This window comes from Perognathus longimembris, chromosome 6 (genome assembly GCF_023159225.1).
Source record: "Perognathus longimembris pacificus isolate PPM17 chromosome 6, ASM2315922v1, whole genome shotgun sequence".
In the NCBI taxonomy this organism is placed as follows: Eukaryota; Metazoa; Chordata; class Mammalia; order Rodentia; family Heteromyidae; genus Perognathus; species Perognathus longimembris.
The window spans coordinates 67,314,928-67,328,426 of NC_063166.1; the positions used below are offsets into that span (position 1 = coordinate 67,314,928).

General features: G+C 60.2%; 1 protein-coding gene across 5 annotated transcripts in view; it reads right to left on the reverse strand.

Annotated features, from left to right (window-relative positions):
- Window positions 1-13,499, reverse strand: part of Nol4l (nucleolar protein 4 like) — a 127,177-nt gene that overhangs the window by 9,680 nt on the left and 103,998 nt on the right. For all 5 annotated transcript variants that reach the window (XM_048349000.1, XM_048349001.1, XM_048349005.1 and 2 more), the window contains one exon: window positions 921-1,198. In XM_048349000.1, the coding sequence (XP_048204957.1) occupies window positions 921-1,198 (278 nt within the window). The remainder of the gene's footprint in view (window positions 1-920; window positions 1,199-13,499) is intronic.

The following is a 13,499-nucleotide window of genomic DNA, read 5'->3' on the forward strand; positions in this document are numbered from 1 at the left end:
CTGCACATGGGCTGGAGGAGCCCAGCGCTTCCTGAGGAGGAATTCCATGGAGACGCATGTGCCCAGGCCCTGCCCTCCCCAGGTCCTGTCCATGCAGACGAGCGAGGGCAGCAGAACCCCAGCCCTCTGGATTCACAGTGTAGGGCCAGCGATGGCTAGCAGTGTGACCACTGGCGGGTCATATTTCCAAACTACCATCGGCTAAATCCTCAGCCAAGACTAGCGTGTAGGCTGAGAAGACTGTCCAAGGGCTGCATGCCCCCCCCCCTCACCTCCCTGGTGCTGACGCCAGGTTCCATCCACCCTGTAACCTGGTGGTAAGAGCTGCTCGCTTGTCCCTTGGACCTGCTCCTAGCCAGGTTTCTGAGATCTCTGACAGATACATGATGACTGACACCATTTCTTTGTACCAAGTTTTCCCATGAGACACGGTTCTGAGCCGCCTCACCCTGGCCCCTACTGTAACTGCTGCAGAAGGAAATGGGACCACAGCAGAGGGAAAGCCTGCCTGGGGGTACGGGGCTGCAGAGCTGTTCCAGGGGAGCCCCGTGGACCACAGGCAGCCCACAGTGGTGACCCCCACCCAACTGCCCGTTCCCCCACAAAACGGGAGGGGGCTTGTGTCCCAAGTGCTTCTTGCTGCTTGTGACTTGCTGTCCAGGTGTTACTTGGCCATTTTGTTTTGCTTCCCTAATGAGGTTTGAACCCAGGGCTTCCCCATTGCCAAGAAGGTGCTGTGCGGCTTAGAGCACTCCTCCAGCTCTACTTGCTGTTCCCTAGGGCAGGCTGCTCCCGCAAGGGGACCCCTCTCCTGTTTTGAGGTCACCGGTGGACTGGCCCAGCTACACTCCAGTCGAACCCACACACCACACCCTCCTGCCAGCTGCCCGCCGAGGCTCCTGGCCCTCAGCCCCACACACCTCAGGGGTGCTCTTCACCCCGTACTTGACCCGGCTCCTCAGCCCGTCGGGGCCGCAGCCGTCGGAGGGGTAGGCGGGCGTGCCGAGCGCGGAGCCCGGGGGCAGCTTGTCGCACAGGTTGATGGGCTGGTCCTCGGCGGCGGCCGTGAAGTCCATGGGGGCCGCGGCGCCGTTGCCGTTCATCTCGGGGAAGGCGGGGTCGCCCTGCGTGCTGCTGGACGTGGACGGGTTCAGGGTGGAGGAGCCATTGCCGCTGCCACTCTCGGACGAGGAGTCGTCTAGGAGGAAAAGCAGGGGGTTGGGGGTGGGGGTGAGGCCCAGCGCTGCACCCAGCGCCTCCCCGGGGCCAGGCCCGGCCGGGTGCGGTGGTCTTGGCAGCGCCCCTCCGAGTACCTGCACTGCTGGTCCCGCAGGACGGAGGTGGCTTTGCTCCCAGGGCTCCAAGATGGGGCTAAGGGGCGATGTGCTGCTCGGCCCAGGAGCCTAGTGGCCATGGCGGGGGCATCGACCAAGGCCCCCACCAGGCCCAGCCCAGCGTCCCCCTCCCCACAGTGCGCGTGCTACTGCGGGGGGCTGCCCCTCCCCCCTCAGGACCCGCCCCACAGTGGGCCTCGACGGTGCCCCTTTCTCTGCCTGAGGAAGGGGGGGCGGTGAGTCCACGGCGACCCCCGCGGTCCTCGCACCGCCTCAGGCCGGCCAGGGCAGGCGCCCGCAGCCCACGCGCAGCCCAGCACCCCCTACCGGCGGCGCCGCGCACAGCCGCCGGGCCTGGGGTCGGGCCCGGCTCGGCGGGTCCCCGCTTTCCTGAGGCGGGGCGCCCCCTGCCGCGGAGCGGCCGCATTGCCTGCGGGATCCGGGGAAGGTAACACTTCAACTCCGCGGACTGGGTATTTTGGGATCCCGCCTGCCCCAGCCTCCAGCCCGGCCAGACCAGCCGAGACGCGGGGTGGAAGCGACTCGGCTTCGCCTCCCCCGCGGTCGCGGCCATCGGTCCCGGGTAGGTGAGCGTCCGCCGGGCTCTGCCCTTGCACCTTGCGCCGGCGGGTGGCCAGGGGAGCCCCGACTGTGTCCCAGGCCACCCTGCACCCCCCCCCCAACCAGGGTCGCGCCGGACCCCAGCCCCCACTCTCAGCCAGCAGATTATGAAGATTTAGTCCCGGGTGCCGGGTACTGGGCACGCGCGCCTCCCGAGCGTCCCCATGGTGACCGAGCGGCTCCAGAGCTCCAACCAATCACCGGCCTCTCGGCTGCCCGAGGGCGGGACCGGGCTGCCCATCAAGCAGCGGGCCCAGGGCCGAGGGGGAGGGGAAAGGGTTGTGCGGCGCGGCACCCCTCCCCCTCGGCCTTCGGCCGCAGCAGGTCCCCTAGGCCGCGGCTTCCTGCAATGTTTCCTCCGCCTCCCGAGCAGCCCAGCTCCACCGCTCCCGGCCTCCTCCCGCATCCTCCCATGGGCCCCAAGCCTCGCCCCAGAGGCCCCAGGCCTTCTTCCTCCTGATCCCCTCTGCCCACACAGATGGGTCTGGTTTTCTTCAGGCAGCATCTCCAGCGACTAATCTAGATGTCTGTGGAATGAACGGGCTACCTGGCACTATTTACTAAGCGCCTACTGTGTGCCAGCCCCCTACCCCCCCTCTGCGTGGGGGTGGGGGGAAAGACCTAGGGTAACCCCTAGGGAAGTAACTGGATACTCAGCCAACTAACTGCCCCTACCCCACTCCCACTCCCACACCCACTCCCTCCCCTCCCAGCTGTCCTCCCTCTTCCCTGGGCATCTGGGCTCCAGGCTCCCCAGTGCCTTGTCCTTCCTGTGATCCACTGGCCACCTCCAGCCCACCCCTCCTACCCCCCCCCCCCCCCAGGCCCCTGCTCCTGACCATCTCTAGACCTCGGTCTCCAGGCTGTGCCTGGGATCTGCCTGTCATGTTCCTCGGGCTGGGACAGCTTCCATCAACTGTCAAGGCTGGGCCCTGCCATGCTGCCCCAGGGGTCCTAAGAAGGAGGTGCTGGCTTCTGGTGGCTTGGAGCAGCCAGTACATCTGAGGTACAGTACTCTTCTGGGGCGGGGGGGGGGGTAAGGGGCTAGAGGACAAGGCCTGACACCCCCGGCTGACTGGCTCAGCCCACCTCACAATACAACCCCCACCCCAGCGCTACCCTCCCATAGGCCTTACTTGACCTTAGAAAGCCCTAGATTCTGCTTTGAGAAGAAGCTCCTCAGCAAGCACCATCCCACGCGGGCATGGCACTTACCATGGGCATCAGGCCCTCCAGCTGCGGTGTCGCGCCTTGCCTGGGACACAGCAGGATGCACCCTGACCCCCACCTCCCTGAGATGGGTTTAAGCATGGCTTGGGGGCTGCAGGGTGTGCAAGGGCTCTCAGAGGACCCCCATTCCACATGATCAGCTGGGATGGTAGAAGCTGCCGGCCTTGGGCCAGAACAGCAGGCTCCGGTCCTCCTATGCCGCCTTAATCTGGCAAAGGACTCCTCAGGAGCCTGGGCCTCTGGTGGCCACATACTCCACACACTGTGTAGAGAAAACTAGAAATCCACATCACCATGTAAAGTCTCTAGACTTAACCCTGGGAACAGATTTTCACTGGCATTTTGAGAAGCCTCAGAAGTAAACGGTTAGGCAAGATGCCGTACAGTGGAGGGTCCTCCAGCCTTAAAGAGTGAAGAAGCTAGGGGCTGGGAATATGGCCTAGTGGCAAGAGTGCTTGCCTTGTATACATGAAGCCCTGGGTTTGATTCCTCAGCACCACATATATAGAAAAGGCCAGAAGTGGCGCTGTGGCACAAGTGGTAGAGTGCTAGCCTTGAGCAAAAAAGCCAGGGGCAGTGCTCAGGCCCTGAGTCTAAGCCCCAGGACTGGCCAAAAAAATAAATAAATAAAAAAGGAGTGAAGAAGCTGGGCAAGTGCTGTGATGTGCACAAACACCACGCTTGGTGAGATAAGCCAGAGACACAAAAGGATAAATGCCAGCAAGTCTACTTATACAGGGGACCTAGACTAGGCAAATTCATAGAGGCAGGAAGTATCCTGGAAGTTAGCAGGGCAGGGCTAGAACTGAGTGGTGCTGTTTCTGTTTGAGGAAACAGTGGTAGTGATTGTGCAGCACTGAATACACTTGACTTGTACACTTTAAAAAGTTAAGATGTGCTGGCCACCCATGGTTTGTGTATTCTAGCTGCTCAGGAGGCTGCAATCTGAGGATCATAGTTCAAAACCAGCCTAGGTAGGAAAGTCCATGAGACTCTTATCTCCAATTAGCTACCAGAAAACGGGAAGTGGCTCAAAGTGGGAGAGCATTGACTTCAAGCAAAAGAGCTCAGGGACCGTGCCCAGGCCCTGAGTTCAAGTCCCACAACTGACAACAAAACAAATTTAAAAACCCACTCCAGGGCTGGGAATATGGCCTAGTGGCAAGAGTGCTTGTGTCGTATACATGAGGCCCTGGGTTCGATTCCTACATATACAGAAAATGGCCAGAAGTGGCGCTGTAGCTCAAGTGGCAGAGTGCTAGCCTTGAGCAAAAAAGAAGCCAGGGACAGTGCTCAGGCCCTGAGTTCACAGCCTAAGACTGGCCAAAAAAAAAAAAACCAAACAAAAAAAACCCCACTCCAAACCTTGGGCTGGCCTGCAGGCCTTTGTTCATAAGCTATTTGCCACCACAGTTTATCTACACCACATCTGGGGCAGGGAAAGCCAGGCATACCTAAGCCCACATTTGAGTGACAAAGCTGCACTCCATAGCCCCAACCTGGTGGGCGAGCCACCGCCCTGCCCAGTGCGATTGTGTGAGGCCCGCCTCGCAGGGTCTTTGCAGAATGCAGAGTTGTGAGCTGTGTGGACACCATCTAAGGACCCTTGAAAGGGTCCTCTCCCCCTCCTTGTGCCTCAATCTCCCTTCAGAATGGCTCTCGTGTCACTAAGGTGCAATCTAGCCTTGGCATGAGCACAGATGTTCAGAGGAGGCAGAGATTGGAGAGATGTGGCTCGAAGCTAGCCGAGCAGTCATCACGACTTCCATGGCATCCATCTAGGTGGGGCTGGTGAGGCACACTTACTATCTCAGCTATCGGGGAGGCCAGGGGAGGAGGCTCAAGGGCCCAGGACAGCCCCAAGCGGAAACACAGGACACTATCTGAAAAATGAAGCACAAAGGGACTGTGGATGTGAGTCAGAGCATGAGCCTTGCGAGCACTGGAGTGCTCGAGTTCAAACCTCAGTGCTGCTGAGGAAGGAAAGGGAGAAGCCGGCTCCTACGCCACTCACATCCTTCACTGTCTCCCAGGCTAGACCACCAACTTCTGGAGCCCTAGTGCAGACACAAAATCCAAGATGGGGGTCCATGAGGGAGGAGGGGGGTGGGAGGGGAGGCACTGGGGGAGCCGTGTCTGCCCCATGCCTTCCTTTTCTTAGCATGGTGGCAGTCTGAGCTGGCCACTGGGGGCCAGGTGAAAGGATGGGCTGCTCCCCATGGGTTCATGCTCCAGCGAGCAGGAAACCAAGCACGAGGGCTCCAATGAAGATGTCACCCGCCTCCTCACCCTCCATCCACTCCCATCCTTCAAGGCCTGCCTGGGCTGCACCTTCCTCCTCCGAAGGCCCCTTCCTGGCACCGCCAGGGAAGGTGGCCCCAGCATGGGGAAGACCTGGAGCCACGGTGAAGAGCACGGAAGTGCTGCTCACAGAGAGGCAGGCCCTCTGTCCCTTAGCCCCAGGGCAGTGGCTGCAGCCCCCGCCCCCTACTCCCACAGTCCCACAGGTCCTTCGGCAACTTACCCCCTACTGTTCACCCACTTAGGCCTTTGCACTGTTGCCCCTTTTGGGAGGGGGGGGGGTGCCTAAGCACTATCCCTGAGTGTGTGTGTGTGTGTGTGTGTGTGTGTGTTTCTTTCTCAAAGCTAGCACTCTTGAGCCTCAGATGTCAGCCTCCGGAGTAGCTAGAATTGCAGGCATTGAGCCACCAGTGCCCAGCTGTTGCCCCTCCTTCATACTACTCTCTCCCTGGCTCTCTCGGGGCTCCTCCCCTACTTCTTCAGGTCATTGTCTGCCCCACCTCTGCTCTGACAGGAAGATACCCTTTGCCTGGATTTTCTCAAATTTATCATCTTCTGACAACACTATTGTTGACTGGGCCTGGCCCCCAGGTGCCCTGGGCCCTGGAGGCCCAGGGCTGTAGTGGGTGGATCAGTATTGCTCCCGCCTTCCCACAAGCCACACCCCTTCCTCTTGTGAGGGCGCCTAGGTCTTCCTGGGTTCCACAGAGTGAATACAGGCCCTGGGTTTGGCCAGTGCACAGCCCACTGCTGCGACTCATGATGATGTGCGCACACTGGGACCCACAAGAGTTAGAATGTGGCTTTCTCCACCTGGGGGGGTCCCTAAGTCTATTGGGCAAGGGACAGGCTGGGACACACAAACCCCTAAATCCACCTGTGCCTAAAGCCGAAGAAGGCCCCAGACTATTTCCTTATTACCAAAGCTGCTAGCTGGAGGCCACCACCTGTCACGTGTGTCTGGTTTGGTCTCTGAGTAATCAGGGGCCCAGGACCGGCCCTGGGAACTGGGCTCCCTCCTCCCCCGCCCATCCTGAGATTACTGGCGCCCACAGGCCCCACCTCCGCAGAGTTTGGGGAAACAGGGACCCAGAGCTGGGACGGCTGGGCTGCAGCCCATTCCAAGTTCTTCCTCTCTTTGCTCTCCTGACTTCAGAGAGACTTTGACAGGCACCCCGGACACTGTAAACCCAAATGGCACAAGTGGGGCCTGGCCTCGAGGCTGCGGGGTGTCCTGTCCACACGACCTTGGGCACAGCCACCGCCTGGGATCCTCTTATCTGTAGTCCAGGGAGTTGCCGCTGACGCCCTCTCAGGTCCGACACTTTATGACTCTGTGAAAACACCCAGCCGGCCCCATGGCTCCGCAGGCTCAGTGCCCGGGTGCTTCCAGGGTGGTGGCTTCTACCTAAGGGCATTCTTTTGGCAGGCCACAGGCTCTGGATGGAGCTGAAGGTTGGGTGTCAGGGCACACAGGACACCCCTCCATGATAGATACCTCACCTGAAGCCAGCTCAGCACAACACCCACAAGACGGGACTGCCCCCCTCCCCCATGATTGGGCGCCCCGAGGCAGGCAGGGACATATACTTCCTGCACATTTCTACAAAGCCGGGCCTCGTCAGCTTGGTGAGGGATGGTTCCCCAGGTGGGCAGGACCTGGAGTCCAACCACCTGTGCCCACCATGCCTGTGGGCAGGAAGGCCAGCCATGCCCATCTAATGTAACGTGGGGCAATGTGCTGCTATTCAAATGGGGGAATTAGTGATGAATGAGGGAAATTGTTCCTCCCTCTGTCCCGTCTCCAGAAGGAGACAAAAACTCCTTTTACCTCAGCAAACAATGCCCTTATGTGGGCGCCAGCACCCCGCAGCCCACACAGGCCCTGCTCTGTGCAAGCCACCAATCGCCATGCTGGGCTCTGGGGCCACAGCCAGGGGCATCCTATCCTGGTGGGCGACCGAGGCCAGTCCCAAGACCAGGCTGGGGACGGCCCACCACCCCTGGGCCCCCCCCCGGGGTGCCCCCCACCCCGGCACAAGGCCACCGGGGCTCACATCCATGGCTCCCAGGTAGCCTGCCTCTCGTGGCCAGAGGTGGGGCAGCTGGGGGCAGGGTGGCCAGCTGGTGAGGCCGGAGCAGCAGCTAGAAGAACCACCATCAATAATTCACACACAAAAGCTGTGAGCTGGGGAAAAGCAGGGAAGGGCAGAGTGCTGGAGCCAGCAGTCCCCGTGGCTGCCAGGGTGGCAGCCGCCGAGGGCCTGGAGGCCCGGGCACTGCCTGCGCTGAGCTCAGGACCCACACCTCCCCAGGGCTGTCCATCTCCCCAAGACCTGCTGTCTGAGCCTTGTCTACAGGCTGCCTACTGGCTCCTCCTCTCAGAAGACAGGGTGGAGGGGAGCGGGGGTTAAACAGGGAGCATGGGGAGCCCGCCATCCCTGGTGGTGAGGTCTGCATTCTGGGCCTGGCTTTCAGACACTGCTCCACAGAGCTGCTTGGACCGAACACGCCCCTGCTCGCCCCTCGTTCATGGAGGCCGCGTCCTGGGTGCTGGCCAGCCTTCCTGACTTGCTCCTTACGTGGGTGCCAACGCCTAGGTCCTCATAGGAGTGGCGGCCATCCACACAGTGTGCATCACATGTGCAAGACCCGGGTTTCTAGTGCCGCGTTTAAAAATAAAAGTCAAAAGTGGGACGCTGATGGCTCACACCGGTAATCCCAGCTGCTCAGGAGGCAGGACCCGGAGGATCAAGGTTCAAAACCAGCCTGGGCAGACAAACCAGAGATTCTTATCTCCAGTTAACCAGCAGAAAGCTGGAACTGGAGGCATGGCTCTAGTGGTGTTCACCAGCCATAACTGAAAAAAGCTGTGTGATGGTGCAAGGTCCTGAATTCAAGCCTAAGTACCAGCAATGAATAAATGCATAAAGGAATAAATGGGTGAATGCACTGGCTACCTCTCCAACCCCACTCCAGTGCTAGGGAACAAACCCAGGGACTATTTGAAGGCAGATGCGAGTGGTAAACTCTTGCAATCCCAACACTCAGAGAGCTGAGACAGAATTTTGACTTCAAGGTCAGCCTGAGCTATACTGTGAGATACCCACCCCCCATCTCAAATATTTGAAATTTTAACCTGGTAAGTTCACAGTATCGCCAACATTACTAAAAATACAATGGAGATGTTCCAGCTTCTGCTTTCAAGCTAGCCAAGGATGCCACTGTGATTCCCACAGGTTTGCACCCGCCCTTCCTGAGCAGCCGCCGGCGGCACAGAGCTGGGCTTCCCCTCAGACGGGCACCAGCCCTCTCAGCTGGGCCCTTTTACATCTTTAAATCTTTCCTTTCGGCACTGGCTTATGAGCTGCAGGTGAGTTTAGCTGTTTTGGCAGGTGGTCCAAGTAGCAGGAGGGAGGGGGGACGCCAAGTTTGCACCAGCTCCCCTCACCTCCGTGTAAGTCCCCAAGGAGAGACAAGCATGGCCTGCCCCACCCCCACCCCACTTCCCGGATTCTCCCAACCCACTAGTTAGGGCCAGAGCAGAAGCTCCGAGTGTGGAGCCTTGATCTGTCCTTGCAGGCCTAAATGTGCGCCCTAACCCAGCCAGATCCCAGGCGCTGGCAAGTGAGAAATAAACACAAATTCAACATGCAAAGCCCTCGCCAAAATGCCCGCTGCCTGCCGCCCCCCAGTCCCCCCACAAGTCATGTGTCTGAGAGCAAACAGCATCGGCAGGCCACCATGTGTGAATGATTCATGGGGCAGCGGCCCGCCTGGGAGCCCCTGCCTGGTGTCCCAGAGCCTCTGGCAGGCCTTCCACCCGCCCTCCGGAAGCCCGTCTAGGGTCGGTGCATCCCGGTCCTTAGGTCAGAGTGGTGCCGGCAGCTTGGCCTTGGCCACTTCCGGGTTCCTGCACGACAGGCCTAGGATGATGGTGTCTCTTCTGCACACCCATCCCCCGCTCCTCAGTGCAGCAGCAGGCTAAGGCGTGAGCAGGGGCTCTGTGTGTGCTCTGTGTGAGGGGAGGTGGCGGGGAGCTGGGGAGCTGATCTGCCAGATGGCCCCACACACCCAGGCTAATCTTTGGGGGTTCTCCCTCATGTCCTCAAGCTCCAGAGTTTGTCCTGCCCGAGCGTCCTCACATCATCTGCCCCACCCCCCCATCAACTAGGACAAGGCCAGAGTTGTGTAGGCCCTGCCTGCTTGGGGGATAAAGGGGTCTCTCGGAGCTGTCTCCTGGTTTCTCTCACCCTCGTTGGGCGGTAGCCAGCACAGCCCAGCATTGTCTGTCCTGCCCGCAACCCAGCTGATGATGGACATTTTCCTGTGACCTGGGACTGTCCTATGGCCTGCAGCCAATCCCTGGAAGGGCTGGGGCCCAAATTCTCTGCTCTTGGTGGGGGGGGGGGAGGGGACAAGGAGGGAAAGCCACTGTGGACTTTAAGAGGAACTGGTCTTCAAGAGGAACATAAGCTGTGGCTCCAGAAGGAAGGAGACTAATGAGACCCCATGTCCAGCTTCCAGCCTCACCTGACAAAAGCAGAGTCAGGCGATGGACAAGGTCAAGCTCAGAAGGTACAGGGCAGAGAGGCTGCGGAGCTTGGGGTCTGTGGTCTCTGCACTCATGAGGCTGAGGCAGGGGTGAGTTCTAGGCCAGCCTTGTCTACATAACAAGATCCAGTCTCACCAAACAAACAATTCCCTCCCGCCACCCTTCATCCGGATGTGACAGCAGCCTGGGCAATGCCCAAGCCTGAGCATAGGGTCTCCAGGGCTCCCTGTAGCAGGCTAGGAGCTCCGGGCCCCTGGTGGGTGGGTGGGGGGCAGGGGGAGCTGGTCCACCCCCAGGAGATGGGCTGGATAAAGGGGAAAACCAGAAAGGGCCAAGGCAAATCGCCCTCTGAATCTGAATGGCCTGTCCCCAGCAGCGCTTCCCCACGGGCTGAACAGCCTCCTGCTTAACCTTACTCCTCTGCAGGAGCGCCGTGGGGGCCCCCCTTGGTGCCTGCCCAGCCGCTGGCCGCAGGGGGCATGCCCCCACGGGCTGCCTCTCCTCAGATGGGAGCGCTGCTACCTTGTAGACTGCCTGCCGGCCTGAGGGGTTGTAGGAGAGGGCTGGGTCAAGCAGCAGGGTCCTCAGGGACTCAGAGTCCCCAGACAGGCCCCGAGCCCATCAGGGGGAGTGGGACAGGAGTTTGGGAGATGGTAGGGCGAGCTGTGAGTGTCCATGCCAAGCTGGCACGGGGTTGTCCTCCCCCCCACCCCCACCCCCACCCCCCCGTGCCCTTTTTTAGGTAAGATCTTCCATGCAGCCCAGGCTGGCTTCTACCCTCAGTCTCTTGAGTGCTGGGATTACAGGCATGCACTACCATGCAGGCATGTAATCTTGTTTCTTTTCTCAAGAAACAAGATGTTAGGGGTGAGAAGAGGGTGAGAAGCACAGGTGTGTGAGGAGGAACAAGGCTGTGACCAGAGCCCGGTGGAACCCAGGGGGCTGGGGAGGTCGGAGGGAGCCCCGTGGGTCTATTGAAAGGTTCAGATCATCTTGGAGAAGAGGAGGCCTCGGTGCCTAAGGGTCTCTTCTCTGGCTCTAGTCTCTCAGCCTGAAGGCACCAGTGGACCAAGCGCCTTCACAGTGTCTGCACCACGAAGTCCTCAGTAACACGGGAAGGTGGGTGCAGATTATTATCCTAAGACCCAGAGAGGAGAAGTGACTTGCCCAAAGCCACACAGCAAGGAGGTGTAGAGACAGGATCTGAGCCTAGGCTAGGGCAGCACAGGTGGGCCCGTGTGAATCCTCTGAGCCTCCCTACAGGCTAGGGAGAAGGGCACCCCAGGAAAAAGGCAGAGGGAAGGGTGCCCAGGGGGAGGGGTCCTTGCTGGCAGGGAAAAGAGAGGCAGCCCCAGTGTACATGGCCACCAGGGTGAGCAGGCTCCACCCGCTCGCAGGGGGGCTGCTCAGAAGTATTTCTGGATGGTGGAAGGCCCCACCTAAGGGCGGCAGGAGGCAGGAGCCAGGGGGCCTTGGTGTGCTGACCGGATTAATGGGCGCAGCTGCCTTGGTCAGCTGTGCCACAGGCAGAAGCCGAGGCTCAGAGAGGGCAAGCAGCTTGCCCATGAACTCACTGCAGGGTGGGGGCGCGATCCAGAGCAGAGTGTGGGGCCGGCCCAGGGCACCTCCTCTGCCCATGACGGCCAGTGTGTGGCCGGGGCTGGGGACCAAGTCTCAGCAGGCAACTCCAGCCTCCCCGTAGTCCCAGCTTGTAAGCCATGAAATATGCGGCCTTCTACGGGGGTGGGGGTGGGGCGGGAGGCAAGGAGGTGTGGGAGGAACCCACCACCCACAGTCTGGGCAAGTTCCTTTCCCAGCGGAGACATCACCATCGCCTCTGCTGGGCGGTGGGGACGGCCAGAGTTCTGCGCTCCGTCAGGGACGAGCACATGGCGGGCCACCTTTCAGTGCGATGGTGGCTCTGCACCCGTGACAGGGTGGGGTAATAAATGGCATGGGGGACTGGGGGGGGGGAAGGGGGCCACAGGGTGACGCTCTGAGAGGTTTGCTCCGTGGTGGTAAACATGACACTCGTCCTGTACACACCTGACTCCGAAATCCCCAGAGCCTCAGCAGAGCCGGGGGACCGCTCCATGCCTCGGGCTGACCTTGCACTAGGCATGGGGTACATGGGGAGAGTGGGAAGCCCCAGACCTGGCCTTCAAGGCAGGCAGGTAGTACTGCCATGGCCTCCCAACCTAATGGGGGACATGGGTTATGGTTCCATGGGGTCCCAGAAGCCAGGATCTAGGAGATCTGAGGAGTACACATGGTGGGGGGGGGGGGGAGTGTGACACTGGATGCTCCTCCAGCACTCCCCACAACCTGTGCTGTTCAGGGCGGAAGCAGGATCCGCCGCTGTCCCCTTGTGCTAGCTTCCTGTCTGCCTGGGAGGTGAGTAATGTCCGCTCCCTGCCCCCATGCATCCCTTCTGGAGGCCAGGCCTCACATTTTCCGTTCAGGAAGGGGCAGTGAGGGGCTGGGGAGTGGAAGGAGGGCGGGGCCTGCAGTGGGGACAGGGACCTTGTCCTGGCCTTGGGGAGGTGTTCACCTGGCTCACTTGCTGGGTGTGTGTGGCAAAGATTCACCTTCACCCACCCCTTCACCCAACAGCCCCTTCTCCAAGTGCTCTTTGCAAGGCCCACCCGGCGGGGAGCCCACGGCCCCGCAGTTGCCTGCAGTGGGGGGGGGAGGGTCTGGAGGGACTCTGGCCAGTGCTGGGCAGAGGCAGCAGGAGGGGCCGGTCTGCTTGGCCGTGGGCATGTAGGAGCTGTAGGTATCTGAGTGTGTAGGGGCCTCACACATCCTTCCTATGCCTGCCTCAGTTCCCTCCCCTCCTGACCCTGGAAGGGCACCCATCCCCCCGCCTCAGTTTCCTCCCCTGTGAGAAGGGCTAGATCCACGTCCTCTCACAGGCAGTGGCAGCTCTGGTGGATGGAGGGCGGGGGGGGGGGGGGGAACAGTGCCACCATCACCTACCAGCGGCCACAAACGGTCCAGTCCGGGAGAGGAAGGCCTGGAAGCCTGCCCAGAGGGGGCTGAGAGTCACGTATCCCCCCCCACACACACACTCACTGTGAGGTTCCAGCCACAGGACTGGCCCCACCAGGCCCCAGCTTCCACTTTTCCCTGTTAAAATTTAACAAGGAAGAGGGTACAGTGGCACACAGCTGTAATCCCAATATTCTGTCTGAGGCAGGAGGACCACAGTGAGGCCTGTCCAGACTACACAGCAAGACTCTCTCAAAAGAAAAAAAAAACCAAAAAACAAAACTGGTTGTTGTTTGTTTTAATTAAATAAGAAAGCCCTAACTAGCTAGGCTCTGGGGGCTCACAGCTGTAATCCTAGCTACACAGGAAGCTGAGATCTGATGGTCCCGGTTGAAGCTAGCCCAGGCAGGGAAGTCTGAGATTCTAAGCTTCAATTAACCACCAGGAAGCCAGAAGTGAAGGTGGGG